The 25,510-nt window shown below is 45.9% G+C and overlaps 1 protein-coding gene across 2 annotated transcripts in view; it reads left to right on the top strand.

Moving 5' to 3' along the window:
* Nucleotides 1-25,510, top strand: part of flncb (filamin C, gamma b (actin binding protein 280)) — a 64,256-nt gene that overhangs the window by 21,186 nt on the left and 17,560 nt on the right. For both annotated transcript variants that reach the window (XM_078419638.1, XM_078419637.1), the window contains exons 7-30: nucleotides 526-688; nucleotides 1,228-1,428; nucleotides 4,434-4,571; nucleotides 4,978-5,104; nucleotides 5,434-5,570; nucleotides 5,828-6,021; nucleotides 6,864-6,977; nucleotides 7,511-7,654; nucleotides 8,122-8,245; nucleotides 9,984-10,144; nucleotides 12,014-12,104; nucleotides 14,149-14,318; nucleotides 14,582-14,699; nucleotides 15,737-15,999; nucleotides 16,887-17,484; nucleotides 17,897-18,070; nucleotides 18,730-18,892; nucleotides 19,664-19,824; nucleotides 20,510-20,677; nucleotides 21,012-21,135; nucleotides 21,658-21,814; nucleotides 22,530-22,719; nucleotides 23,351-23,374; nucleotides 23,984-24,231. In XM_078419638.1, coding sequence (XP_078275764.1) covers nucleotides 526-688; nucleotides 1,228-1,428; nucleotides 4,434-4,571; nucleotides 4,978-5,104; nucleotides 5,434-5,570; nucleotides 5,828-6,021; nucleotides 6,864-6,977; nucleotides 7,511-7,654; nucleotides 8,122-8,245; nucleotides 9,984-10,144; nucleotides 12,014-12,104; nucleotides 14,149-14,318; nucleotides 14,582-14,699; nucleotides 15,737-15,999; nucleotides 16,887-17,484; nucleotides 17,897-18,070; nucleotides 18,730-18,892; nucleotides 19,664-19,824; nucleotides 20,510-20,677; nucleotides 21,012-21,135; nucleotides 21,658-21,814; nucleotides 22,530-22,719; nucleotides 23,351-23,374; nucleotides 23,984-24,231 — 4,152 coding nt within the window. The remainder of the gene's footprint in view (nucleotides 1-525; nucleotides 689-1,227; nucleotides 1,429-4,433; nucleotides 4,572-4,977; nucleotides 5,105-5,433; nucleotides 5,571-5,827; nucleotides 6,022-6,863; nucleotides 6,978-7,510; nucleotides 7,655-8,121; nucleotides 8,246-9,983; nucleotides 10,145-12,013; nucleotides 12,105-14,148; nucleotides 14,319-14,581; nucleotides 14,700-15,736; nucleotides 16,000-16,886; nucleotides 17,485-17,896; nucleotides 18,071-18,729; nucleotides 18,893-19,663; nucleotides 19,825-20,509; nucleotides 20,678-21,011; nucleotides 21,136-21,657; nucleotides 21,815-22,529; nucleotides 22,720-23,350; nucleotides 23,375-23,983; nucleotides 24,232-25,510) is intronic.

Here is a 25,510-nt window from a genome sequence, read left to right as displayed (position 1 = left end):
TGAATTATCAATAGTCGTTTATTTGTCACATACACATAAATGTGTAGTGAAATGAAACATTACCCGCAGTTGAACAATAAAACCAATAAGATTAATCAATAAAAATGCAATAACACATACAATCACAACTAACACCAAACAAAAAGAAACATCCATCACAGTGAGTCTCCTCCAGTCCCTCCTCACTGTGATGGAAGGCCAGAATGTATTTTTTCTTCCCTGCCGTCTTCTCCCGCGGTCAGGCTGTTGGAGTGCGTCGAGACGGTCGGGGCTCCCGACATTGAAGCCCCCGCTGGGCGGTGAAAATCCCGCATTATCACAAGCTCTATCAAATTGCCACTTAATCTTCCAAATCTGACAACACAACCACTCGAGTCTGATCGCATTCCCTGATCTGTGCACTGCATGAAAATGCTGCAAATGGCTATGTGGACATTTTGAAGTTTTTGGAGGGAGATTGGAGCCACTGGTGTTCAGCAGTCAATCTTTTGCATTAATGCTGTTAACCGTTGTGCTTGCTTCCAGGTAACAGTTTTATTTGCTGGACAGCAAATTGACAAAAGCCCTTTCAAAGTCCAGATTGGTATGGCTCTGGGTGATGCCAACAAGGTGACTGCTCAAGGTCCTGGTCTGGAGCTGAATGGGAATGTGGCCAACAAGCCAACGTACTTTGACATTTACAGGGCAGGTGAGGAACAAAGTGATATGTGGATCTCTGCTGGAACTCGTGGTGAGGTGGGAGGGAAGAGGTTTGTAGCTTAGGAGGGGAGAGGTGGGGTGGCCATCTTTGGAATTTCTCAGACAACATTTGAAGTTTTTATTCAGAATGAAGATAGTCAATGAAATGACATTTGAAATCTGGAAGTAAATTTAAAACCAACTTTTTGGAATAAATGTTCTCTGTCAGAATTGAAAAGTGATGTTGCAAACAAAGAGACCTCTGGCCCAGTTCTTGGATCTGTACTTCTCTCCTAAAGCCTCTCTGAATTCTGCAGAGATCTGTACTGTTTCACCAGGGTGTTGTGTTCTTGTGTTTAGTATCCCCTTTGTGATGAAACGGTTGAGGCTGGAGAGGGGTTGTGTTGGGTGACCAAATGTATCCCTCCCTCCACTGATTGCATTGCATTTTAATGTTGACTTGGAGTGAGGGATGAATTCCTCCCTCTGTAGGGATGCCAGTGTGTTGTTGCTGTCACTGTACTGATGACGGCCCTTTTCCCCCCTCAGGTGCTGGGTCAGGAGATGTTGGAGTGGTCATTGTTGATCCTCAGGGACGGCGTGATACGGTGGAGGTGATTCTGGAGGATAAAGGAGACAATGTTCTCCGCTGCACATACAGACCTCTGCTTGAAGGTCCTCACATCGTCCATGTTACTTTTGCTGGAGCACCAATACCCAAAAGCCCCTTCACTGTGAACATCTCTGAAGGTAAGGTCCACACCCACTGCATGTGGGCTCGTTGTGTAAGAAGCCTTTGCCTTTCATTCATCCCCTAACCTCTGCCCTTTCTCTCCCTAAGAGATGAGCAAGCAAAGGTTGACAGATAGGGCAAGAAACCAGAGGAGAGGTTAAGAGATGGGGATAGATTGAAGATAACATAACACGGAGAGAGTGAAGGAGTGTGAATGTTTGGGAACAGAGGGGAGTTAGAATGGTGCTCTGAGGTGAGGGAGTTTGTATCCTCGGCATGATAGAGTTTATGAATGATAGGATTCGCGAGAAATCAGGAACGCAGGTGGGCTGTGAGGGAGGATGGGAGCAATTGAAGGCTGACGCTTTGAAAACTGTGACATTGGATTTGATCCTTGTATTAATGTCAGAAATACCATTAATTGTGTTTTTATTATTTCTCTTTTGCGAAAAGATCAGCTTCTTTTGAATGAATCGTGTGGGTCTATGCAACAAACTCTCACAAGCTGACTGTGTAGGCATTTGTGTGTTTAAAACCCCCCCTAAAAACCTTCATTTCTAAAGCCCCCTTCATAACCCTGGGATGCTCCAATGTTTTGCGACAAGTGAAGTCACTATTTCAAAGAGTCATGGTCACCAATTGTGCACAGCATAACTAATATTTTTTGTATATGAGGCTGAGGGAGTAAAAATATCAACCAGGACACCTGATGAGAGTGCTGGTTTTCTAACAGTGCTGTCAAACACTTTATATTCTCGGCAATGAGGGTGGCTTCTTGTGTGGGGAACCTGAAGTTATCCTATGACTGGGAATAGGCAGTGTTGCTGTCCTAGGAAATGACTCTTCAGTTTAATAATTTAATTGAAATGTTCCATTGGTGATCTGATCCTGTGCTATCAGTTTTGTCTCTATTTGGAGTTATGGTTCAACCCAAATTGCATGATTCTTCAGCACTGTTACCAAACCAAATGATTTAAGATATGGTATTCTGGGGAGGAATCTTGCTTTGCTATCCACACAGATTCAGTTTATAAGGTGTTAATTTCCTAGAATAATTGAGTCATGATTCATTAAATGACTACGGAGGTGGTGGGGGCTGGAGTTAAAAATTAATTACTTGTGCCGGGGCTGGAGATTTGGCTAAACAGACGTGAAAATGCTGCCTGCTTCCATGTCAATTGACTAGCTTTATTTCCAGACATTATCTATTAAGCACTTGGCATTTGGGCAAGGCTTGAGGACTGCAGAATGAGAGAGCACATGTTTCTATTCTCCAAGAGTTGACCAGTTAACTTGGACCGTTGTCTTGTCCGATGAAGCCTGCCAAGAACAACCAACAAATTACTTTAGTGATGAACAGATGCATCTCATTGGGAAGCTGTTATCAATTTACACGTGTATATTGAGGAAAATAAAACCTCCTTTGTTTTGTGGAATAGCTGTTTTCTTTGTGGGTTTTGGAAAGATAGAAGAATCTGACAGTCTGGTCTGAGTGGTTGATCTTACTTTCTCAGGCTCTCATTTTTTAATCAAACCTTTGCAGGTGCTCCCCTGGTTGTAGAGGGCACAAGATTAACTTTAAGGAAAAGTTAAGAGTTAGAAATGGCTCGTGCGTAGTTGTTGAATTAGCACGCGAAGGGCTGTTTAATAAGGGAAGTTAGGATTGGGCTGTTTAGCATGGGACAATAGTGAAGCTGCAAGAATGATTGGACCATGGCCACCTGGAGCTGGGCCCACTGTGTTGGTGAACATATGGAGGTTGAGGCCATGGTGGTGATTTGAGAGCCAGGGCTGTGAAGGTGTTGCAGTAAAACTAAGATTGGGTGGCGTTTGGGCCACTCTAAGAATGGGACTGTTTTGCGGATTTGTCAGCTTGGGGGGAACTCCATGTTGCCACACCCCACTGTACTGCAGGAAAGGGCCCGGGTTTTGCCATTCACACCTTTTTACCTCTTTCATCTTCTCTTCCTCATGACGCTCTTCCTCTGTGCTTGGACTGACCTCAGGATCCCCCCCTCTGGCCCAGGCTGCTACACCAGCTCCAATTATGATCGTTCCTCAGTCCATCCACACCCCGCCAGCAGACAAGGCGAAGAAAGCACCGCCCCCTCCTCCCAAACCCAAACGAGCACGTTAGTATTGGCCTGAACTGAGGGGCTGCCTCCGCTTGTGTCTGTATAAGGGGACGCTGGTTGGGCTTGTCTGTATGAACGGGTGCTGGTCACGATATCTGTAAACACAGTGTCTGTCCAAGGGGCTGCTTGGGGGATGGTGGTTTTGCCTGCTCCGTGCATGAGGATACTGGCTCCTAGGCCAGATCAGGCCCTGGATCTCACTGGCTCTGTTGGTCCAAGTCCTTAGAGGGTGGTTAGTGCTGCCTGTTCCTGGTCGTTACTAACTTGGTCATCAGCTGCTGTGCTGTGGTTCTAGGTGGGCACGTTGGCTGCCGTGTTCTGCTGGAATGGCTCTGCTCTTGCCAAGCCTTGAGTGGAATAGGTTGTAGATTACTGGTTAACTTTGGGTATTCTTTTCCAAAATTACTTTTCCTCCCACTGTTTATGGTTGCTCTTTTTGCTTAATGGAGACGAGAACGTGATTAAAATCTGGCTCGGTTCTGGCCACTGCACATAGCTTTCCTTTTGCGGACAGGTAGGTGGTTTGTCATCACGTGGAGAGGTTGGGCCCTCTCTCTCTCTCTCTCTCTCTCTCTCTCTCTCTCTCTCTTTCTCTCTCCTGGTCCAGTGATCATGAGCGGCAATCCTTGTAGACTACTTGTATCACCAGTGTTCTGGGTACTGAGTGGGTGTCTTGATATCCCTCTGAGATTAGTGTTTGTAGCCTGAGGGACAGTTTTGTGACGCACGCGGCTGGTTTATTCGCTTGCTGAGCCGGCAGGTTGTCTGATTCCTCCTGTATCTGGAATGCTGGTAGGTGTGGTTACTGTGATGTGACTGTGGACTCTGGGTGGGCTCTCTGTGCATCTGATGGATTGACATTAACCTGACTCGCATGTTTCTTGCAGCATCTAATCCCAATGCGTGTCGAGCCTCGGGGAGAGGTCTGCAGCCCAAAGGGGTGCGAGTCAAGGAGGTGACCGACTTCAAAGTCTTCACCAAAGGAGCTGGCACGGGGGAACTGAAAGTTGTCATCAAAGGACCCAGTAAGTTGGCTTGTAGGGACTGTGCATCTTGGCAGGCTTTTTGGACATTGGAACTTCAGGGCCATTGTATTGTTTGGTGGTGGAGGTGTGAGTATCCTGGCATGTGTTATGGAAGAAGGTGGTTGGGAGATGAGGGAGTGGGGTAAGTGATGGAACAAGTGTTCCCTGTTTTAGCTTTGGGTTGGTTCCGGTCTGCCGTGGACATTCTCTTTATTTTGCTCCACACCTCGCCTGTGCATTTTGCTTCCATCCTTGGATTGTATGCTGAGTCATTGGCTTGGTGAATGATTGATCTCCGATTTGCATCGCACCAGGGCTGAGGCAGAAGTTATTGTCAATTGGGACACCTGTGGGGCGTGCAGCAATTGGCCAAAGTCTCTGACTGGTCTCGTTTCTTTCCTTCCAGAAGGCACAGAGGAACCCATGAAGCTTCGTGACATTGGCGAGGGTACCTATGAATGTGAATACCATCCGATGATTGGAGGCAAATATGTGGTGACCATCACCTGGGGCGGTCATGCTATTCCAAGAAGGTGAGTCATACTTAAGCAAACACGTGGTTCATTCAATTCAGCCATCAAATGAAAAGTGGTACATTTTTGCTTAACGTCAACAGAAAGGCCTCTCCCCATCCCTGACTCCATCTCTATTTGTCTGTCTTCCTCTGGAACCCTGAGTCAATCTTTCAGTTTCAAAGTATTTGACAACACAAATAAATGTTGGGCATAACACTAGGAGAGATTCCCTGTTTGTGTTTTAAGTATAATGTCTTGGAATCCTTTGTACCAATGCTAAGTGAATATGCAGTACCAGGAGATGTTGTGTTGGGTGTGTGTTCACTGATCTATGTGTTGCCCTCCAGCCCCTTCGAGGTGCAGGTTGGACCTGAAGCTGGTGCCCAGAAGGTGCGAGCCTGGGGACCCGGACTGGAGACTGGCGTTGTGGGCAAGTCAGCAGATTTTGTAGTGGAGGCCATTGGGACTGAGGTTGGGACTCTAGGTAAGTGTTGTAGCTTCCTGAGATACTGGAGAGGCTTCCCTTTTAAGGTCAACACTGTTTTGAAACCAATTTATTTGCTGCATTTTCTCCCTGTCCAATCCACATTCAATTGAGTGCAATAATGAGACTTAAAAATACATCAAGATGAGTTTTCTGTGCCTTGCCTGTCTTGGCGTGTGTGTCTTATTTGTGTGAATGTCTAACGGCTTGTGGCCGCTTATCTCTGAGAACCACTGTTTGTATCTTTCTTTGTCCAGGTTTCTCCATTGAAGGTCCCTCACAGGCCAAGATCGAGTGTGATGACAAAGGAGATGGGTCGTGTGATGTGAGATACTGGCCCACTGAGCCCGGTGATTATGCAGTGCATGTGATTTGTGATGATGAAGATATTAAAGATAGTCCTTTCATGGCTCACATCCTGCCGGCAAACAATGAAAGCTTCCCAGAGAAGGTGAGTGTCGAGCAAATGTGTGGCATGGGCAAGGGCTTGGGGATCCACTGGGTTGGGTCGGTGGTGCATCAAAAAATGAGTGAGTGAAATATTTTGGGACAATAAATCTCAACCTGTTAGCTGTGGACGAGTGCACACCTCTCACAAACATGACCACTGTTAAATTCAAGCGGGGATTTGCATAAACTAGGCCTGTATCCCTGAGAATGGAGAAGATTGGATTTGGTAAGATTTTGTGCAAAAAGTGAAGAGAAATATCTGCCAATCTGGGTGCCAAGTGCAAGAACATAACCTTAAAACCGGGGATCCTGTGTCATCTGCCAGCAGTAGATTATAATGCTTCCACCCAAGATGACCAACAGGGCCTTGTTGTATAGAGTTAACTGTAGGTTGTGGCCATGTATCCTTAGTGCTTCAATTCCTTGCACTAGCACTTGTAGGTCCTCAGTTGGGCACTGAATTGTCAAGATGGATAATGTGCTCAGGACTTGAAGGTGAAAGTTAGAGATGTTTTCCTTGGTTTGAATAGTTATTGTATGAGAATACCACATGTAGCTGACAAAACCCATGGTTGCAAAATACAAACTGCTGGAGGAACTTGGGGTTAAACAGCATCCATGGAGACCAAAGGACAGTTAGCATTTAGGATCGAGACCATGCACCCTGTCAAACATCCACTTCCTTCCGGATACTTCCTGATGAGTGTTTTATTTTACTCCATATTCCAGCATCCGTAGTCTCGTGTCTCTTTAACCATGTGGATTAGTTCCTGTTTTCCTTTTAACATGGCTTTTTGATGGGTGAAGTAACTGTTAATAATGGTTTGCCAATCTTGCTTTCAGGTAAAGGCTTCTGGGCCGGGTCTGGAACCGACTGGCTGCATTGTGAACAAACCGGCTGAGTTTACTATTGATGCCCGGGCAGCTGGCAAGGGTGAACTCAAGATCTATGCACAGGTAATGCCGTGAAGTCTTGGTGAATGTCAGTGGGGGTCAGGGAGGTGGGCAGAGATGTGGGAGTGGACTTGCTGATAGCGCAGCGGTAGAGTTGCTGCTTTACAGCGAATGCAGCGCCGGAGATTCAGGTTCGATCCTGACTACGGGTGCTGCACTGTAAGAAGTTTGTACGTTCTCCCCGTGACCTGCGTGGGTTTTCTCCGAGATCTTCGGTTTCCTCCCACACTCCAAAGACGTACAGGTATGTAGGTTAATTGGCTGGGTAAATGTAAAAATTGTCCCTAGTGGGTGTAGGATAGTGTTAATGTGTGGGGATCGCTGGGCGGCACGGACTTGGTGGGCCGAAAAGGCCTGTTTCCGGCTGTGTATATATATGATATGATAATATCTACAAACTGAAGCAGGTGGGAAGAGTTTGTCAGCATGTTGGAGTAGTGGGAATTTTCTATTTGAATAGGTTTCAAGAGTCTTTACTCGAGTGTTTTAGGATTCTCAGCAATAGCTTGCCATGATTTCTGTTTGTTTCTCTCAAGGATGCAGAGGGTGTTCCCATCGACATCCAGATCAAAGATAACCGGGACAACACATTCATCTGCGTGTATGTGCCACAAAAGCCCATCAAACACACAATCATCATCAGCTGGGGCTCGGTCAATGTCCCGAACAGTCCCTTCAGAGTAAGTGGGGAGAGGGAGGGTGTGCAGGGGAAGGTCGTGGTATGAAAGGTCCATCGCACTAAAGGGGGGCATAGAGAGGGAGGTATGATCTAGAATCCAGGTGAATGGTCTTGACGTACACATGGGTGATGATGGTCAATGAAATCAGTGGGGTTGGGCCAGTAAGGTGAAAATGGATGGGTGCAGTGACGATCAGGAGAGGGAATGGGATGGGCCTGTGTGATAGTGATGGGTATAAAGGGGAGAGTGGTGAATCAGTAAGCAGCGCAGAGGGAGGTACATGGTGGGGATGGAGAGATGCTGATGGACTTGGTACTGCAGATTGAGTTTAACTGAGTCTACAACTGACTGATTTATCAAACACTCTGCTATTGATCCCGTGCTTCTCACTTTCCAGCCTTTGCAATGCAGTGGAATATGCCCTGAGTTAACTGTGTGGTAACTTTTGCATTTTGCATGTGCCGCAGGTATCTGTGGGTGAAGGGTGTCATCCACAGAAGGTGAAGGTGTATGGACCAGGTGTAGAGAAAACTGGACTAAAGGCCAATGAACCCACTTACTTCACAGTGGACTGCAGTGAAGCTGGTCAAGGTGAGTCCCTGGGGTATCCTCCACCCAAGTCCTGCCGTCGTTTTTCAGGGTAGAGGGGTAAACCCAAAAACTACAAACCAAATGCTGACTTTTTTTTTCGGGGTGGAGGGGGGAGGAACCAGTTAATAATCATACTTTAACATAAACATTCACCACAGCGACTCCTCCACATTCCTCACTGCGATGGAAGGCAAAAAAAAAGTTCAATCTCTTCCCTTCTTTGTCCTCCCTTGGTGGGGGCCTCGAGCCTTCCGTTGTCGGGGCGTTCTTGGCTCCCGTAGTTGGCGGTCGGGCCCTCCGCGTCAGGGCGATCAAGCTCCTGCATCGGGGGGAATCTCAGTTCTCCCGTGCCGGGCGATCGGACCCCGGGTTGGGGCTGGTCAAACCTCTTGTGGCTTTGGAGTTTCCCAACATCAGACTCTACCCGAGACTGCGAGCTCCTCAATGGTGAAATCCGCAGGCCGCGCTTGGAGCGTCGATCCCAGGCAAGGGATCACAGGCTCTGATGGCAAGTCCACGGTCCCGGGGTGGGCATCACAGTCTCGAGCAAGGCCACCAGCTCCATGATGTTAGGCCACAGAGCGACCGGAGATACGATCTGGAAAACAATTGCATCTCCGGCAAGGTAAGAGTTTGAAAGAAGTTTCCCCCGACCCCAACATAAAATAAACCAGAGAACATGAACACAAACCTTTAAAACACACAAAAAAAAAGACGAAAAGTCAGACAGATTGTTGGTGAGGCTGCCATCGCTGATGGTGCCACCCGGTGGAAAGCCGGTAATAAGGGATGATGATATGGAATAATCGCTACATCGTAGGTATCAGAACCAGTCGCAGCATGGAAGAAGGCTAGGTATTGGTTCATTATTCTTGTGGTTACTGTGAAAAACCTTGTTTTGTGTGTACTGGAGACAAATCGCTCTCCACATGAGTACAACAGGTAATGCAGATGAGAAAAGAAACTTAGAATGTAGTGTTGCAGCTACACAAAGTGTCGATATAAGAAAAAGTGCAGAGGTTGCAGCAATGTGGATTGGGAGATCAGGAATCCATGCCTATCAAATGAGGGGTCAGATCAAGAATCTGGTAATAGTGGGAAAGAAGCTTTTTGTGAATCTGGCGGTATGTAGTCTTCCTTTTGCTTCTTCTGCCCAATGAGGGAGAAGAGAGAGTGGTTGGGGTGTGAATGATCCTCTATTATGTTGACTGTTTTCCCAAGGCAATGTGACTTGTGGTTGGAATCTGTTTTGGTTTAGTGGTGCGGGTTGAGGCTGGTTTGTTTAATGAACTGGGCTGCATCTACAACTCTGCAATATGTGGTTTTAGGCAGAGTAGTTGCCAAATCAAGCTGTGATGCATCTGGATAGGATGCTTTGTGTGGCAAAGGAATGCGAAGGGATTTGAAGAACAAGTAATGGAGGCTAGAAACAAAGAACTGCAGATGTTGTTTAATACATAAGCTCACAAAGTGCTGGATCAACTAGCAAGTCAGGAAGCATCTCTGGAGAACCTGGATAGGCGACGTTTTGGTCAAGATCTTTCTCAGACTGACATTTTGGGTCGAGACCTTTCTTCAGATCCAGACCTCTTGTAAGCTGTTGATTCTGAGATGATGGCGATAAATATGGTGTATTAGATGTGTACAGCATGGTCCTCAATATAACAAACCATAATATCGGCTTGGGTGAATGCTGGGTTGACCTGTGCTGGTTTCATACTGCCCTCTTCTCCAACAGGTGACGTGAGCATTGGCATTAAGTGCGCGCCAGCGGTTGTGGGACCAGCTGAGGCTGACATCGATTTCGACATCATCAAGAATGACAATGACACTTTCACAGTGAAGTACACTCCCCCGGCTGCTGGGCGCTACACCATCATGGTGCTGTTTGCTGACCAGGTACATAATGCTGCTTGGACTCTGTTGCACAATTGCTGGGAGTTCCTTGCTTGCCCTCGGAGGGCTATGGGTTGGTGATTACATCTCCCAAAGGAGATGCAAGCCGTTTGTCCTTAGTTCATTAAAACCTGTGATTCTCGATCTCTGCTCTCGCTGGTATTGAGGGTAAACGGGAAGAATCTGTGGGTGGAGTGAGGTGAGGGAGCAGTCTGATATTTGTTCAGTAGATGTGTAAAGACTGGTGATTGAGGATTGTGTGTAAGGTGGATGATTGTGCAATTTAATGATGTGATTCTGGGGTTAAAATGAGCACTCTTTGCTAGTTGCTGGTAAATATTGAAGGGGTTGTGCAGTGGCTAGAGAACCTCCTGAATTTGATCAAGTCTTGCCCCAATGGTTTACCTACCTGTGGTCCATTTCCACCAAGATTTATCTGCACAATTCTGAAATCTACAACTTGCTTTTTGTGGGACTGTGTTGCAGACTTCCACAAAACAGGATGAAGACTGCTTTCTGTCATCAGCCTTGGACTCCCTAGTTCTAAGTTTAAGATTGCTGCCCCCTCCCCCTCCCGTCTTCAGACGAGATTTCTCTCCATCTGTCAAATCAATCCTTTCTGTCTATGATACCTGAATCACACCACTCCATGAACCTCTGGTCCAGGTACCATCTTGCCTTAATCCACAGGGGTACGTTATTATTCTGGTAAATTTGCACTGGAGCATTGAGTCCCAAGATTTGGGGTCTATCCAGACCTCATCCAGCTAAAGCACAATTCCAGGCCTCTTCAGGATAAAACCCAAGGTTCTGAGCTTGCAGATCTGCAACTAACTTGCAGATCATGCTGAATGTCGTCCAGCTCTGAATAAGGTGTGATTAGTTATCTCCAGGACCTTGTTAGATGGAGCAGATTTAGTGCTTGTGAGAACTAGTTTTTGCTTTTTGAACAAATGGATTTGTAAAAAGAGTAAAAAAGCTCACAAACTCTTCGAGCAGTTGCGGCATGATGGAGTATGAATGTTGCCTCGTGGATGGGTGAGGCTTTATGCGTTTAACGAGCCCATTGAGCTCAACACTGCGTAGTGCTGGGGGAGGATGATGGTTGCACAGAGGCTGTGTGGGGACCGATCAGCTATTCCCCTAGACACTTGCAACTAATGTAACTGGAGCCCACATTATTAAGGTTGTGTTCATTTTGCTCATTACTACACATGGGATCTTGCTGTGTAATTACGTGACCATTGCCGACAAAAGCCACCTGTTAATTCCCCCTTTTGAATAACACTTGGACATTTTGCTCCATGTGGGGTGTGATGTGATGATTCCTTTAGAAGGAGAATCTAGAAATAGGAGGTCACTGTTTAGAAAGAAGGGGTCTTTTCCGAGGGGGAGCTGGGGCAACATAGTGTCTCTGAGGGTTGTGAATCTTTGGAACTATACATGGATGGGTAATTAAAAGGGAGTGTTTGGATATTTTTGAGAAGTGGAAGAGTGAACAATTAGTGGGTAGGAGGGACTGTGGACTTAAGGGTGCAATCTGATTAGACATAAATGATGAATGATTGGTCAATGAATGGCAGGGCAGCATCAAGGGAATAAGTAGACCACTGCTCCTCATGGGTATGTCCCTTTTGAGAGGCATGGGTGGCATGGATAGGGTGGCAGAGCCTGGTTAATTCATTGTCAAAGTATTGTCTGAGATACGATAAGGTAGCATCTATTTAATAGGACAATGCAGTGCATTGCCCTATTTTAACTTCTGTAGTCCTTGCTTTGGCGCATGCATTTTTCTTCACCAATCAACCCCTAAAACTACCATCCTTGATGTTTGCATTTACCCTAATCATAGTCTGTTAAATTTATTTACAGGAAATTCCCATCAGCCCATTCTGCATTAAAGTGGAGCCATCCCACAATGCCGGAAAGGTGAAGGCTGAAGGTCCTGGACTGAGCCGGACTGGTGAGGAAAAACTGATCGACTGTGAGAGATGTGGTCATTTAGAGGGTCACCAATCCTCCAGGACAATCCTGGACGTACCAGGTTAAATAATAATCTAGACAGGAGCAGGTGACAAAGGAGAAGGAAAAATAATTTGTGCTTTCAAAAATCAATGCCATTAGGATGGATGAAAGATTGCCCATGGTTGTTTGGTTTAAGGTGGGAGATTCTGCAGTTTCTAGCTAGATATTCAATCAAATTTGGCAATGCTTTTGTCTCTTCCGTAGATGTTATTTAATGAGGGCTATCAATGCTATTGTCTCCCATGTAGATGTTATTTACTGAGGGCTATCAATGCTATTGTCTCCCATGTAGATGTTATTTACTGAGGGCTATCAATTGTCACAAATTTAATTCTCAAACCCATATTGTTCAAAACCATTTGGTCAGTGACAGTGCAGATTTAATTGGCGAGAGGTCTCTACGTCTAATTCTAAACCTGACCATGTACAGACTGAGCCCAGTGCTCAAAGCCTGTGTTGACGTACTGACCCTCACTTTAATAATAATAATAATAATACATTTTATTTATATAGCGCTTTTCATATACTCAAAGACGCTTTACAGAGATTTTGAGAACATAGGGAAATTAATAAATAGATAAATAAGTAAATAAATAAATGAACAGAGAAAGGAGACAGTAGGTGAGGTGACCTTCAGTGGTTGAAGGCAGTACTGAACAGGTGAGACTTCAGCGATGTTTTGAATGTGGTGAGTGTGGGGGAGTCTCTAACGGTTTGGGGTAGTGAGTTCCATAGGGTGGGAGCAGCGATGGAGAAAGCCCTGTCCCCCCAGGATCTGAGTTTAGTCCGGATGTGGGGGGATAGGAGATTGGCAGCGGCAGAGCGGAGGGTGCAGGTGGGAGTGTGCCTGTGGAGGAGGTCGGTCAGGTAGGATGGGGCCAGGTTATGGAGGGCTTTGTAGGTTATGAGGAGGATTTTGTACTGGATTCTCTGGGGGATGGGGAGCCAGTGGAGTTTATAAAGGACGGGGGTGATATGGTCACGGATCGAGGTGTGTGTGAGTAGACGGGCAACGGAGTTTTGAATGTATTGAAGTTTATTGATGATTTTTGAGGGTGCGCCATAGAGGAGGCTGTTGCAGTAGTCCAGACGGGAGGTGATGAAGGCGTGGATGAGGGTTTCTGCAGCTGTGGAGGAGAGGGATGGACGGAGACGGGCAATGTTTTTGAGGTGGAAGAAGGCTGTTTTTGTGATGTGTTTGATGTGTTTGTCGAAGGAGAGGGTTTGATCAAGGATGATTCCAAGATTCCGGATGTGAGGTGAGGTGGATACTGGGAGACCATCAATGTTGAGGATGAAGTTTTGGGTGGATTTGGTGAGCATTTTTGGACCAATGATGATGATTTCAGATTTGTTGCAATTGAGTTTGAGGAAGTTTGATTGAAGCCAAGATTTTATTTCAGTAATGCAGTTTGTCAGTGTAGAGTGTGTGGTGGAGGAGATTGACTTGGTGGAGATGAGGAGCTGGATATCATCGGCGAAGCAGTGGAAGTTGAGACCATGACGGCGGATTAATTGACCAAGGGGGAACATGTAGAGGATGAAGAGGAGGGGGCCAAGGACTGAGCCTTGGGGGAGGGGAGCGGTGGGGGATTTACAGTTGTTAATGGAGATGAACTGGTGTCTGTCAGAGAGGTAAGATTTAAACCAGGATAGGGCTGTGCCGGTGATGTTAAGGGAGGTTTCAAGTCGGGTGAGGAGAATGGAGTGATTTATGGTGTCAAAGGCGGCGCTGTGGTCAAGTAGGATGAGGATGTTGAGGTTGCCAGCGTCGGAGGAGAGGAGAATGTCGTTTGTGATTTTGAGGAGCGCAGTTTGAGGTGTAACATAGTTGGGAGTGGGGCTGCTGTGGTGGATACAGGTTTGTGTGGGTACATTGATAAAAGCAGTGGGATATGTGAGATGGGGTGGGTGTTGGTTGCAGATGTCGGAGTTCATGGATCTGTACTGAACTCTGAATAAACCATGTATGTTGTTTACAGGTGTCGAGGTCGGGAAACCCACTCATTTCACAGTCAACACCAAAGGGGCCGGCAAAGCCTCACTGGATGTGCAGTTCACTGGAGCCGCGAAGGGAGAGGCTGTTTGTGACTTTGAGATCATCGATAACCATGACTACTCCTACACTGTGAAATACACTGCTGTGCAGCAGGTGGGGGATGATGCGCTGAAAGTTGAGATGGGGTTAGGGTTTGCACGCAGGGGGAATAGTGTTTGAATCCAGTGGCACGTTGTATCCCATGGCTTGGGTTGGGAGAGGGGAGTTGTGCACTGATGGGTGGTTGTTGGTTATCTTCTGTGGCAAATGTCTGGGTTTGGTGAGTTAAATGAGCTTGGAGTTGGGCATTACATGCACTGACCAAAGGTTTACTGAAGTCTCTTTTTAACAATCATTGGGCTGCGGTCTTGTTGCAGGGCAACATGATGGTGACGGTGACCTATGGAGGCGACCAGGTTCCGAAGAGTCCGTTCACTGTTAATGTGGCTCCGCCTCTTGACCTGAACAAGGTCAAGGTTCAGGGACTAAATAACAGTAAGCATGAACACTTGGTGAATATCTTTTGTCATCATGCTTAGAAACTATTGGCTTGTATCAGTTGGGGCTGGTAGGAGTGTACCCAAGATATCTCGGCATATGCTGGCATTTAGAAGGATGAAAGGGGATCTTATTGAAACATATAGGATTATTAAGGGATTGGACAAATTAGAGGCAGGAAACATGTTCCCAATGTTGGGGGAGTCGAGAACCAGGGGCCACAGTTTAAGAATAAGGGGTAGGGAATTTAGAACGGAGATGAAGAAAAACTTTTTCAGTCAGAGTTGTAAATCTGTGGGATTCTCTGCCTCAGAAGGCAGTGGAGGCCAATTCTCTGGATGCTTTCAAGAGAGAGCTAGATAGAGCTCTTAAAGATAACGGAGTCAGGGGTTATGGGGATAAGGCAGGAACGGGGTACTGATTGTGAATGATCAGCCATGATCACATTGAATGGTGGTGCTGGCTCGAAGGGCCGAATGGCCTACTCCTGCACCTATTGTCTATTGACCCTCTTCCACAGTGAGCAGTCTCTTTGTATATATCAGAAACTTCAGTTGGTCTGTCCTGCCGCAAATTCTCCTCTCCACCCACTGCTACGTGTTAGTGTGCAGTTCCTTGTGTTTTGTCTTTTCATCCATTGTGCCCTGTCCCTTGCATCACCATGGCCCTCCCAACCTTTCATCTGCTGCCCCTCTGAAATCTGGCCTCTAACTAATTCTCCATTTTTTAAATTGCTCCACTGTTGCTGGTGATTTCTTCAGCTACGGAGGTCCAGAGTTCTAGAAATTTATCTTAAAATCTCTGCTGTGTTCTGCTTTTCGCTTCCAAATGTGCCTCTTTGACTGGCTGCATTTCCACAGCTCTGATCACGTGAGGGCTGGGTGTTCAGTATCTGAACTGAGGCTTCCGATTTCTGCCCTTTGAAGTTGCATTCTGTGGTTCAGCATAGTCTTTTGTAAAATAATTCATCTTTTAAAGTGCCACAGGATTTGCTACTCTGCTTAAAGGCACCATCTTGTGTGTTTGTGTTGCAGAAGTTGATGTGGGGAAGGATCAGGAATTCAGTGTCAATACTCGAGGTGCAGGGGGACAGGGGAAGGTTGATGTGAAGATCACATCGCCATCCCGCCGTCCCATCCCGTGCAAGGTAGAGACAGGACCTACCAGCGATGTTTACTCGGTCAAGTACATGCCGCCTGAGGAGGGACCATACAAGGTGGACGTTGCCTATGATGGACATCCAGTTCCTGGAAGCCCCTTCACTGTGGAGGGAGTCATGCCTCCTGACCCCACCAAGGTGAGGACACCAATGCAGCAGTGGCTCACTGCATTGCAGGGGCTATGTCTAACACTGAGGGCTAGGGGTTGGATATCTTGTGTGGTTGTGGAACTGAAAATGTTTTCTGCTCCCACCCCACCAACCCTGAAATTATCAAGCCTTGTTGACTCTAATTTCCTGTTCGTCCACTGTCTATATCACAGAAACAAAGAGATCATTATTACTTTCCACTTGGTGAGAGCTTGATTTACAACACATGAGTTTCTTCTGTCATAACATTTAGAACAGTGTGGCATAGGAACAGACCCTTCACATCTCTGCTGACCATGATGCCAATTTAAACTAATCCTGTTGGCCTGGACATGGTCTATATCCCTCCATCCGCTGCCCATTCACATCCCTGCCTCTTAAATGTTGTTGTTGTACGTGGTTCCAGCACCACCCCTGGCAGTGTGCTCCAAGCATCTACCACTCTGTATATAGTGTAGATACATTTTATAAAAACCTGACTTGCAAATGATCTTTTAAAACTTTCGTCCTCGTCCTCTGTTCCAGCTAATATGATGCATGATTGCTCAAATGGTCCTTAATAACTAACATTCTGTAGCCCAGGCCACATCCTGGTGATGCTCTTCTGTACCCTCTCCAAAGCCTCTACGTTATTCCTGTAATGCAGCGGTGACGAGAACCACACACACTAGTCCAAATGACTCTAACCTTACGGCCAAAAATACTCGATTGACGGTAAAGACATATTGGAGTGTCCTGAGCATGTGCAATATGTGAATAAAGCTTCCCAGAGATGATAGTTCTGTCAGAGCAATTGCAGTTTGACATTCTGTATGAACCACACATGACTGCGTGGGTCTGAGGGAGTTAAATGAGGTATTTTGATTGTATTTCAGGTGCGGGCCTATGGGCCAGGTCTCAAAGGTGGTGTGGTTGGAAAAGCAGCTCCCTTTGCCATTGATACCAAGGGTGCTGGCACCGGTGGTCTTGGATTGACTGTGGAAGGTCCTTGTGAAGCTAAAATTGAGTGCCAAGATAATGGTGATGGCTCCTGCTCCGTCTCGTACCTCCCAACTGAGCCAGGTGAATACACAGTCAACATCCTGTTTGCTGAAGCCCATATTCCTGGCTCCCCCTTCAAGGCGGACATCAAGCCTGTCTTTGACTCGAGCAAGGTCACTGCCAGTGGACCTGGGCTCGAGCGCGGCAAGGTTGATGAGGCAGGAACGTTCACTGTGGATTGTTCCAAGGCCGGGGAGGCTGAGCTGACGATCGAGATCATCTCTGAGACTGGTGTGAAGGCGGAGGTTCACATTCAGAATAACAGCGATGGGACCTATACCATCACCTATATCCCACCATTCCATGGGATGTACACCATTACCATCAAGTACGGTGGCCATGCCGTACCCAAGTTCCCAGCTCGTGTCAGGGTCGATCCAGCTATTGACACAGCAGGAGTGAAGGTGTTTGGACCAGGAGTGGAGCCTCGTGGTAAGACAATAATCTGCACCCGCACTTACTGTTGCTATGTGTGGATCCTGCAGTAGAAGCTAGCTTTGGGAGAATGCTATCTTTGAGACAAAGTGTTGGAATAAACAGGCAATTAAATTGTTTGCAGAATTGTTTTCATTTTACTGATTTAAAAATTTGCCAGCGGCTGGGTGGGGTGGGGGTGGGGGACGAGGTCCAGATGGGGAGCTGGTCTCTGAGTCGGGAGAGTCCTCTGGTGGGGAGCTGTCCTCCGTGGGGGATTCCTTCACTGAAATCAAGGAATTTGTGGGTGTGGAGGGGATGTTGGGATTGTTAGTAGGTGTTGAAGACTTGTCATGGAAATGATCGGAGCAGGATCACTGCTGTGGTGGGGATAAAGAAGATCTCATCCCATTTTAACTCTCATTTTTAGGGGTACTCCGGGAGGTCACCACGGAATTTACTGTGGACTGTCGATCTGTCAACAAGACTGGTGGAAACCACATCAAGATTCGTATAGTTAATCCTTCTGGAGCCATGACTGACAGTTACATCAAAGACAATGTTGATGGCACCTACCTTGTGGAGTACACAGCCTATGAAGATGGTGAGTGATGCATGGTGTTTGAAGTTTTACATGTTGCCTATTTTCTTGAACAGTCCTGTCGTTTCCCAGTCATTCAGAGTTCCATTTCTGGTGAAGTAACCCAACCAGCCTTTTGCAGACTTGTAGAGATGTGGGGCATTTGTGGTGAAAGTTAATGGACTTGCTGAAAAGATTACCCAGTCTGTCATCCAGGCAAAATCCATACTGGGGACTGATCCCTGCCTCCTACATTTGTTGTTTCATATTTTGATTGCTAATTTCTCCCTTGTGTTGCAAGATTCCCTGCTCTCTTCCAAGTGAAGATGAGGGATCTCTTTTTAACTTTGAAAGCAAAGGCCTTGAGAAATGTTGAGGAGATGTTTTGCCTAGATGTGATCATGGCTTAACATGGAACAGTCCTTCCATGGGTTCATATTCCCCTGTCTGTTGACGGGCTCTTAGCTTTTGTTGCAGCAGTGATCGTTGCCGAAGCTTCCGCGGATCATACATTCCTTTGGTGTGAGCAAGAGGCCCCTTTGTGGTATATTTTAACATGTACAATCCAGGGTGTATTAGGGAAAGAGATGTTGGTTTCTGGGCAGTTTTGAGATAGGAAGCATTTTGTTGACGGCCTGCTGAGAGGGCATATTGTTATAGCTTAATGATTTTGTCTCTTTCAGGAATGCATATGATTGAAGTGTTCTATGATGATGTCCTGATCCCCAAATGTCCATTCCGAGTTGGAGTCACTGAGGGCTGTGACCCTAGCCGTGTCCGGGCGTATGGACCAGGTCTGGAAGGAGGTCTGGTGAACAAACCCAACAGGTTCACAGTGGAAACCAGGTGAGGTGCAACCTTAAATGGTGGATAAAAGTTGGGTCTTCACAGGGATATGTTTAATTGCTTCCATTGTCCACGTGGACTCTCCCTTCTTGTGGGCATCTCTAACCATTGAATATCCAAAAGGAGCTTTTCCTATTATCTCTCGTAGAAATGAAAGACACCTTGGATTATTTTCTCATGTTCGCATTTCCCCATGCCCCCTGGCTCTGGCTTTCATTGACTATTCTTGGATCTTATGTCACGAGGACACAATGTCCTGATGACATTCCATCTGCACCAATCCCAACAAGCATTAACCCTCTTTATACATCTCCCTTTAGAAGGGAGTAAGTGACCCTACCTTCCTTTTGCTGATCCAAATTGCCCTCTGTGGGTTGGAGCAACACTGTTCTCTTCCCTTGTGATACTGATCATTTCTAAGGATCAGTCTGAAGGGTCTTGACACAAAACGTCACCCATTCCTTCTCTCCAGAGATGCTGCTTGACCTGCTGAATTACTCCAGCATTTTGTGTCTATTTCTAAGGATGCACCTTCCCAACAGAGCCAAAAGTCGAAGCTTGTTTGGGATGGTTGTGAGGTGGTGGAAACAAACAAAATGCCATGAATTGGTTTACTGATTTTGGACATTACATCTGAACCTGTAACCTGAGCTATACTGATCTTTAACTTTAACTTGGCCTGACTCTCTCCCTCTCTACTTTTTTTTTCTCCTCCTTTCATTCTCTCTTTCTCTCTCTCTCCTTTATCCCCTCCCTCCACTCTCTGCTCAGGGGTGCAGGCACTGGAGGCCTGGGACTGGCCATCGAGGGCCCCTCTGAGGCGAAAATGTCCTGCAAGGACAACAAAGATGGCAGTTGCAGCGTTGAGTACATCCCCTTCACTCCTGGAGACTACGACGTCAACATAACATTTGGGGGGCACCCGATTCCAGGTGAGCAGTTTGCCCAGCCTTGCATCGAGGGATACCTTGTCCCAGTGATAATCGGAAGCAGTTCAGCAACTGATGTATTGGAAGCAGAGTCCAAGGCCAGTGAGGATCAGAGCTCTGCTCTAGTCTTCTAACATTGCCTGCTCCATGTGCCTCATCTGCAGCAAAATCATAAGATTAAAAAATGTGTAAAATAAGGGCAATGAGAGGCCATGTAGCCCTTTCAAATTGTTCTACCATTCAGTGTTCATTGCTAAATGTCCATAACTATTCCCCTTTTCTGATTTATTCTCATATCCTCAATTCCTTCAGTGCAAAAATCCATTCTGAATCAGTATCCACAGCTGTCGGGAATAGAGCATTCTCAAGTTTGTCATTTTGCTGGGGAGGGGGAGGATGTGAAAGTTCTCCTTAACTTGAGCACAATGGCTGCCAATGAATACTCCAGTGTTTTCACTGAGACCATCATCTAAATTCTGGAAAATATAGGCCCCTCCAAGCTGCTTTTTCCACATTCGGACCGCCTTCTTGAATGAACTGGGTGTGCCTCTTTTATTTCAAACTCTCCACTGTGCACTGTGGGTTAACTGAAGCTGTCATTGTCTCCACATTTCTATTAGCCTGTACACTGTTTGTATATTGCTGGAGCAAATCAAGACGAGGTGTGATGCTTGTTTTGTGTTGATAGGAAGTCCCTTCCGTGTGCCAGTGAAGGAATTGGTCGATCCCAGCAAAGTGAAGTGCTCAGGTCCTGGCTTGGGCACTGGAGTCCGTGCACATGTGCCCCAGACGTTTACAGTTGATTGCAGCAAAGCTGGGCTGGCACCACTCGAAGTGCTGGTCCTTAGGCCCACAGGTAAATCTTGGCTGGCCTGATGTTGGTGGTGTGAGGATAGGTGGCAAAACCTAAAGCCTTGCTAATGCAGTTTGAGGGAGGAAGATAGGAGGAATTTTGTGAGAGGGGTATGTGTGGGTGTGTGACGAGCTGAATGGAGAGGGCGAGGTTCGCCGCTCTGCGAGGAGTCATTTTATCTGGGAAAAGGTATGTTTGCTATGGGGAGAGCATTGCTCAATAGTGATGGTGGTGGAAAGGAAGAGGGAATGGTGGGGAGGATGGGTTCTGAGAGGAATTGGGAGAAGTGGAAATGGTTGTGGTTGTTGGGTGAATGTTGACTCTGTGTTCTATCCAGGTGTATCAGAGCCAACAAAAGTTATTGATAATGGAGATGGAACACACGCTGTTCACTACACCCCAACCACAGATGGTCCCTTCACCGTCTCCGTTAAATATGCAGACCAGGAGGTTCCACGCAGGTGAGCAAGAGCTATAGCGTCTGACCGCATGTTACTGGAGAATCTGGAAAAAGTTAATGCCAAATTTTTGAAGTGTTTTGAGAGACCAGATGATATAGATTTAAGGCAGACCCAAAGGAAAATCTGGTCTTATTTTGTGTATCCCATTCTTTACCCTGCAGTTCCCTTGTTTTAATAACTCTATGCTCCTTCTCTATAGAGGCCACCAGGACAATTCTCAAGTATGCCCATCCTAAGAATGTATATAAATCTTAATACCTGATTTTCAATTCTCTCCCTTTAGAAATGAACTCCAGTGCTTCAATTAGTTTCATGGTATTAATCAGGGTTGTTGCTGTTCCCCCAGATCCTTGTTCTACAGCTCATTTGCATGTTTGTGTGTGTTGCTTTATCAAGCACATTTTTTTTCAAAAGTTTATGTGCACATTATCTGCACGGTCCTTGACAACCCTTTTCCAAGTTCCTGAAAAAAGCCACGCTGGCATTTGTATTAAAACCCACTCTTTTATTTTAATTTCCCAGTCCCTTCAAGATCAAGGTTCAGCCAACTCATGATGCCAGCAAGGTGCGAGCAAGTGGGCCAGGACTCAATGCTTCTGGAGTGCCAGCTAGTCTCCCTGTCGAGTTCACTATTGATGCCAGGGATGCTGGCGAAGGGCTGCTCACTGTCCAGATCATTGTAAGTCTGCACCATATCTCCTACACATTTTTATTAATATGCAGTACAACCAGACTGCTGAGTTACTCCAGCATTTTGTGAATAAATCGATTTGTACCAGCATCTGCAGTTATTTTCTTATACATTAATGATCTATGATTGTTTGAATGAGACTGACTGATTTTGAATTCCACTAAATGATGTACAAATGACTGCCTAGTTCCAAGCTGTGATCACATCTGAAAGGAGGTTCTGCATTCTTGCAACAGCACAAATCGAGTGACCTGCCTATCTCCTTTGGGTTCCATTGTTGCGTGGCTGCATTGTTCCTGATCTTTGACAAGGTTTTGAAGTTCAATGGACAACTCGATTTTTAAACTATAGTGCACCTTGTGCTTGCTGAACAAATACTTGAGTGTTTGTTTAACTGAAGTTTCAACCTATGATCTTCTGTCTATGTACTCCAAACTTTGTTTATGGTATCATAAGTGCTTGGGCCAAATATTTATTTCAACCTATAAACCAGTTGTTCATATATAGAGATGAAGATCTTCTGCTGCAAGGAATGTTAGGATTGTTTGACTTGCTTTAAGCATTCCAATGGCAACTTTAGCTGGCTGAGGGCATTTGGCCATGTCCTATTAGCGTGCATGGGTGTAAGTACGGGCAGTCTATGTGGAGGTTACTATGGCCCAGGTCCTGTGCTGTTTGATGTTAATAATTTTGTTCCATTCAGGATCCTGAGGGCAAACCAAAGAAGGCAAACATCCGTGATAACGGAGATGGGACGTACACGGTGTTCTACGTCCCTGATATGACTGGACATTACACCATCACTATCAAGTATGGAGGCGATGAAATCCCCTATTCACCATATCGAATCCATGCCATTCCAATTGGAGATGCCAGCAAATGTCTGGTAACAGGTACAGTCAATGGTTATGTCCATCCATGTGTCTAAACAAGGAGAAGTTGAAATAAATAAAGGTCCAACTTCCCCCAAGCCACTGGAGTCTACTCTTACAGGGTAGCAACTCTGATCATACAATCAGTTCCATTGGAAATTGAGAAGGGAAATTAAGTTGGATCCCTGGAAACTGGGGGTTTTGTAATGGAGATGTGGCAGAGGTCCTGGGACTGCCATCTGGGCAATGGTGTTGTGTTGATTCCTTGGTTACTCATGTCCCAGGGATTCCCTTACTAACAGAGACAGCGGTCATCCTGGATAATAAACACCATGAATACCATGGATCCCCAGGAATATCTTTTAAATCCCAAATGTTTGTCTACCAATGGAATTACAGTAGTGGTGGTGTTATGGTTTGTGGGTCCCAGCCATGGGGTAATGTTGGTGTCTTGGGTGGGAGCAGCTCTCGGGTCCCTGTGGTTTGTGGGTGCTAGTCTGTCCCTGCAGCTTCATGAACTGATGCTACATGAATACAGAGATTTATTTCAACCTCTCTTGCCTGTCGTGTCTTGTGTTTCTTGCAAACGTCAATTAATCTGTGTTTTGAGTTTATGGGTGACAGTTTCTAACTGGCTGCTCTTCCCCCACAGTGTCCATCGGCGGCCATGGACTAGGTGAGTGACCATTCTCCAAACTGCTCAGTTCTTGAGCTTCTCTGAACCAGGAAATTCCAAACTTCACCACCCACCTCTCCAGGGGCTCACTGGTTAGTGAGCTGGAGCCCTGCTGAGTTCCCATCTAACCAGAGTTCACAGTACATTGTAGCTGGATTCTGAACTCTGGCTGAATTTTGTTTCTTGTATCTCCCCTGCGCTCCCCCCACCCACTTCACCCAAATGCTCATTGTAACCCAAGTGGCTGCCTTGGTTGTGGTGACAAGCCAAATGTAACTGAACTTAAAATATTTGTTTCTGTTTGACCTCCATCTACTGGCCCACCTGCTGTCCTTCACCCCCACCCTGTCACCATCTCTCTTGCTGTTCCAGCCCTTCAGTGAGTTGATTCTAGTTTTATTTTAAGCATTGTGTTGGGAGATGGAACTGCTCCTGGTGCTGCTGTCAATCCGGTCTGCAGAGTGTTCTCATGCTCCTTGCTGACTCTGTGGGTCCTGACTGATGATGGAGTCCCACTCCACAAAAGTACCGTTTCTGTAACTTTCATCGCGTCTAAAACCTAGTCTGAATCGCACCACACATTAACCGTGACACCTAATCCATTTCCAGGGGCAGGACTTGGTCCAACCATCCAGATTGGCGAGGAGACGGTCATAACAGTGGATGCCAAGGCAGCTGGCAAAGGGAAGGTCACATGCAAGGTGTCGACCCCTGATGGAGCTGAGCTGGATGTTGATGTGGTTGAGAATCAAGATGGAACATTTGACATTTATTACACAGCACCGGAACCTGGCAAATACATTATTACCATCCGCTTTGGTGGGGAACTTATACCCAACAGCCCGTTCCATGTGGTGGTAAGTAATGCCAACTAGTTAGCATCACGAGATCATGCTATTGGTATTCAACATCATAATAATTAAATGATGGACATAACCTGTTATTTATGGTGGCACTTTTAACAGGACCCAGAAGTGCATTTGCCTATGTCTGCAAATACTTAATTCTTAAAGTTTGGAAAACCATTAAATTAAAGAGTCCCATTTATATTATAAGTACTGGCAACAAGTTTAAAAGCAAGGGTCTTGCACTAAACCTTTTTATAAATCAATGTTTGGGACCTAATTGATCTGGGGGTCGATTCCAAACTTCAGGAAGGTTTTGTACGCCATTTAAAACGAATAAAATTAAGTATTTGCAGGCAGGGATGGAGAGATCAGGGATGGGGGAACATCAGCTGTAAGAAGCTATTACATCAGCTGAAGCACTCTGAGCAGCGGAGGTTTGTGGAAAGTTTGGTAGATGTGTTCAAACCTTTCTCAATATCATTTGCAGCGGAGTAAGTTTTAAAAATTGTTTCCAATGCAGGGAGCTTCAAAACCAGAGCATCCATATATTGGGTCATTAGGCAAAGGTTCCAAGGGGAGAAAGAATAATTGTATTTCAGAGTTATTGTGGTGTACAATTTGCTTTACAAAGATTGGTGGAAGCAAATTCAGTAACCTTAAAAGGAATTGAACTGAGACTTGAGGGGAATGAAAGGGAAAGTTGCCAGGATACAGGAAATGTCACAGACCTGAAATAAGTGAACATCTTGGGTAAATCCTGCAACCGTGTGCCAAACTAGTTTTTGTACTATCTTTCTTCAAATTGTATGACCTTGTTTTAGAAGGATCATTATTATGTCTAAAATGTTATGTCTGATTCAAAAAAGTTCCCCGTGGTGAAAGTTTTGAATTCCTGGACGTCCATCTAAAACGGGAATCTTAGTGTCAGAGTTGTTTAGCATGCAATCATTGTACCTGTTTCGACCATTTCCTTTTCAAAGTTCACTCCACATACCCACCAATTTGTGGTAAAAGTAGCCCCTTGGGTCCCCTACTTTCCAAGATTTAAAAAAAAAGTCCCAGCCTATCCAGTATCTCCTTATGATTCAAACCTTCCAGTCGTGGTTACATCCTTGTGAATCTTTTCAGAATTCTTTCCAGCTTGATAAGAATTCCAACTGCACATTTTACTCCAAGTGTGGTTCACCAACATTTTGTATGGTTTCCCATCACTGAAGTTAGGCTCTCAGGTTTGCCCTCGTAGCCCTTCTTAAAAGGCTCACTATTAGCCTCGCTCCCGTTTTCAAAA

The sequence above is a fragment of the Rhinoraja longicauda genome, chromosome 23, assembly GCF_053455715.1.
Source record: "Rhinoraja longicauda isolate Sanriku21f chromosome 23, sRhiLon1.1, whole genome shotgun sequence".
NCBI lineage: Eukaryota > Metazoa > Chordata > Chondrichthyes > Rajiformes > Arhynchobatidae > Rhinoraja > Rhinoraja longicauda.
This window is presented reverse-complemented; position numbering and strand designations above follow the sequence as displayed.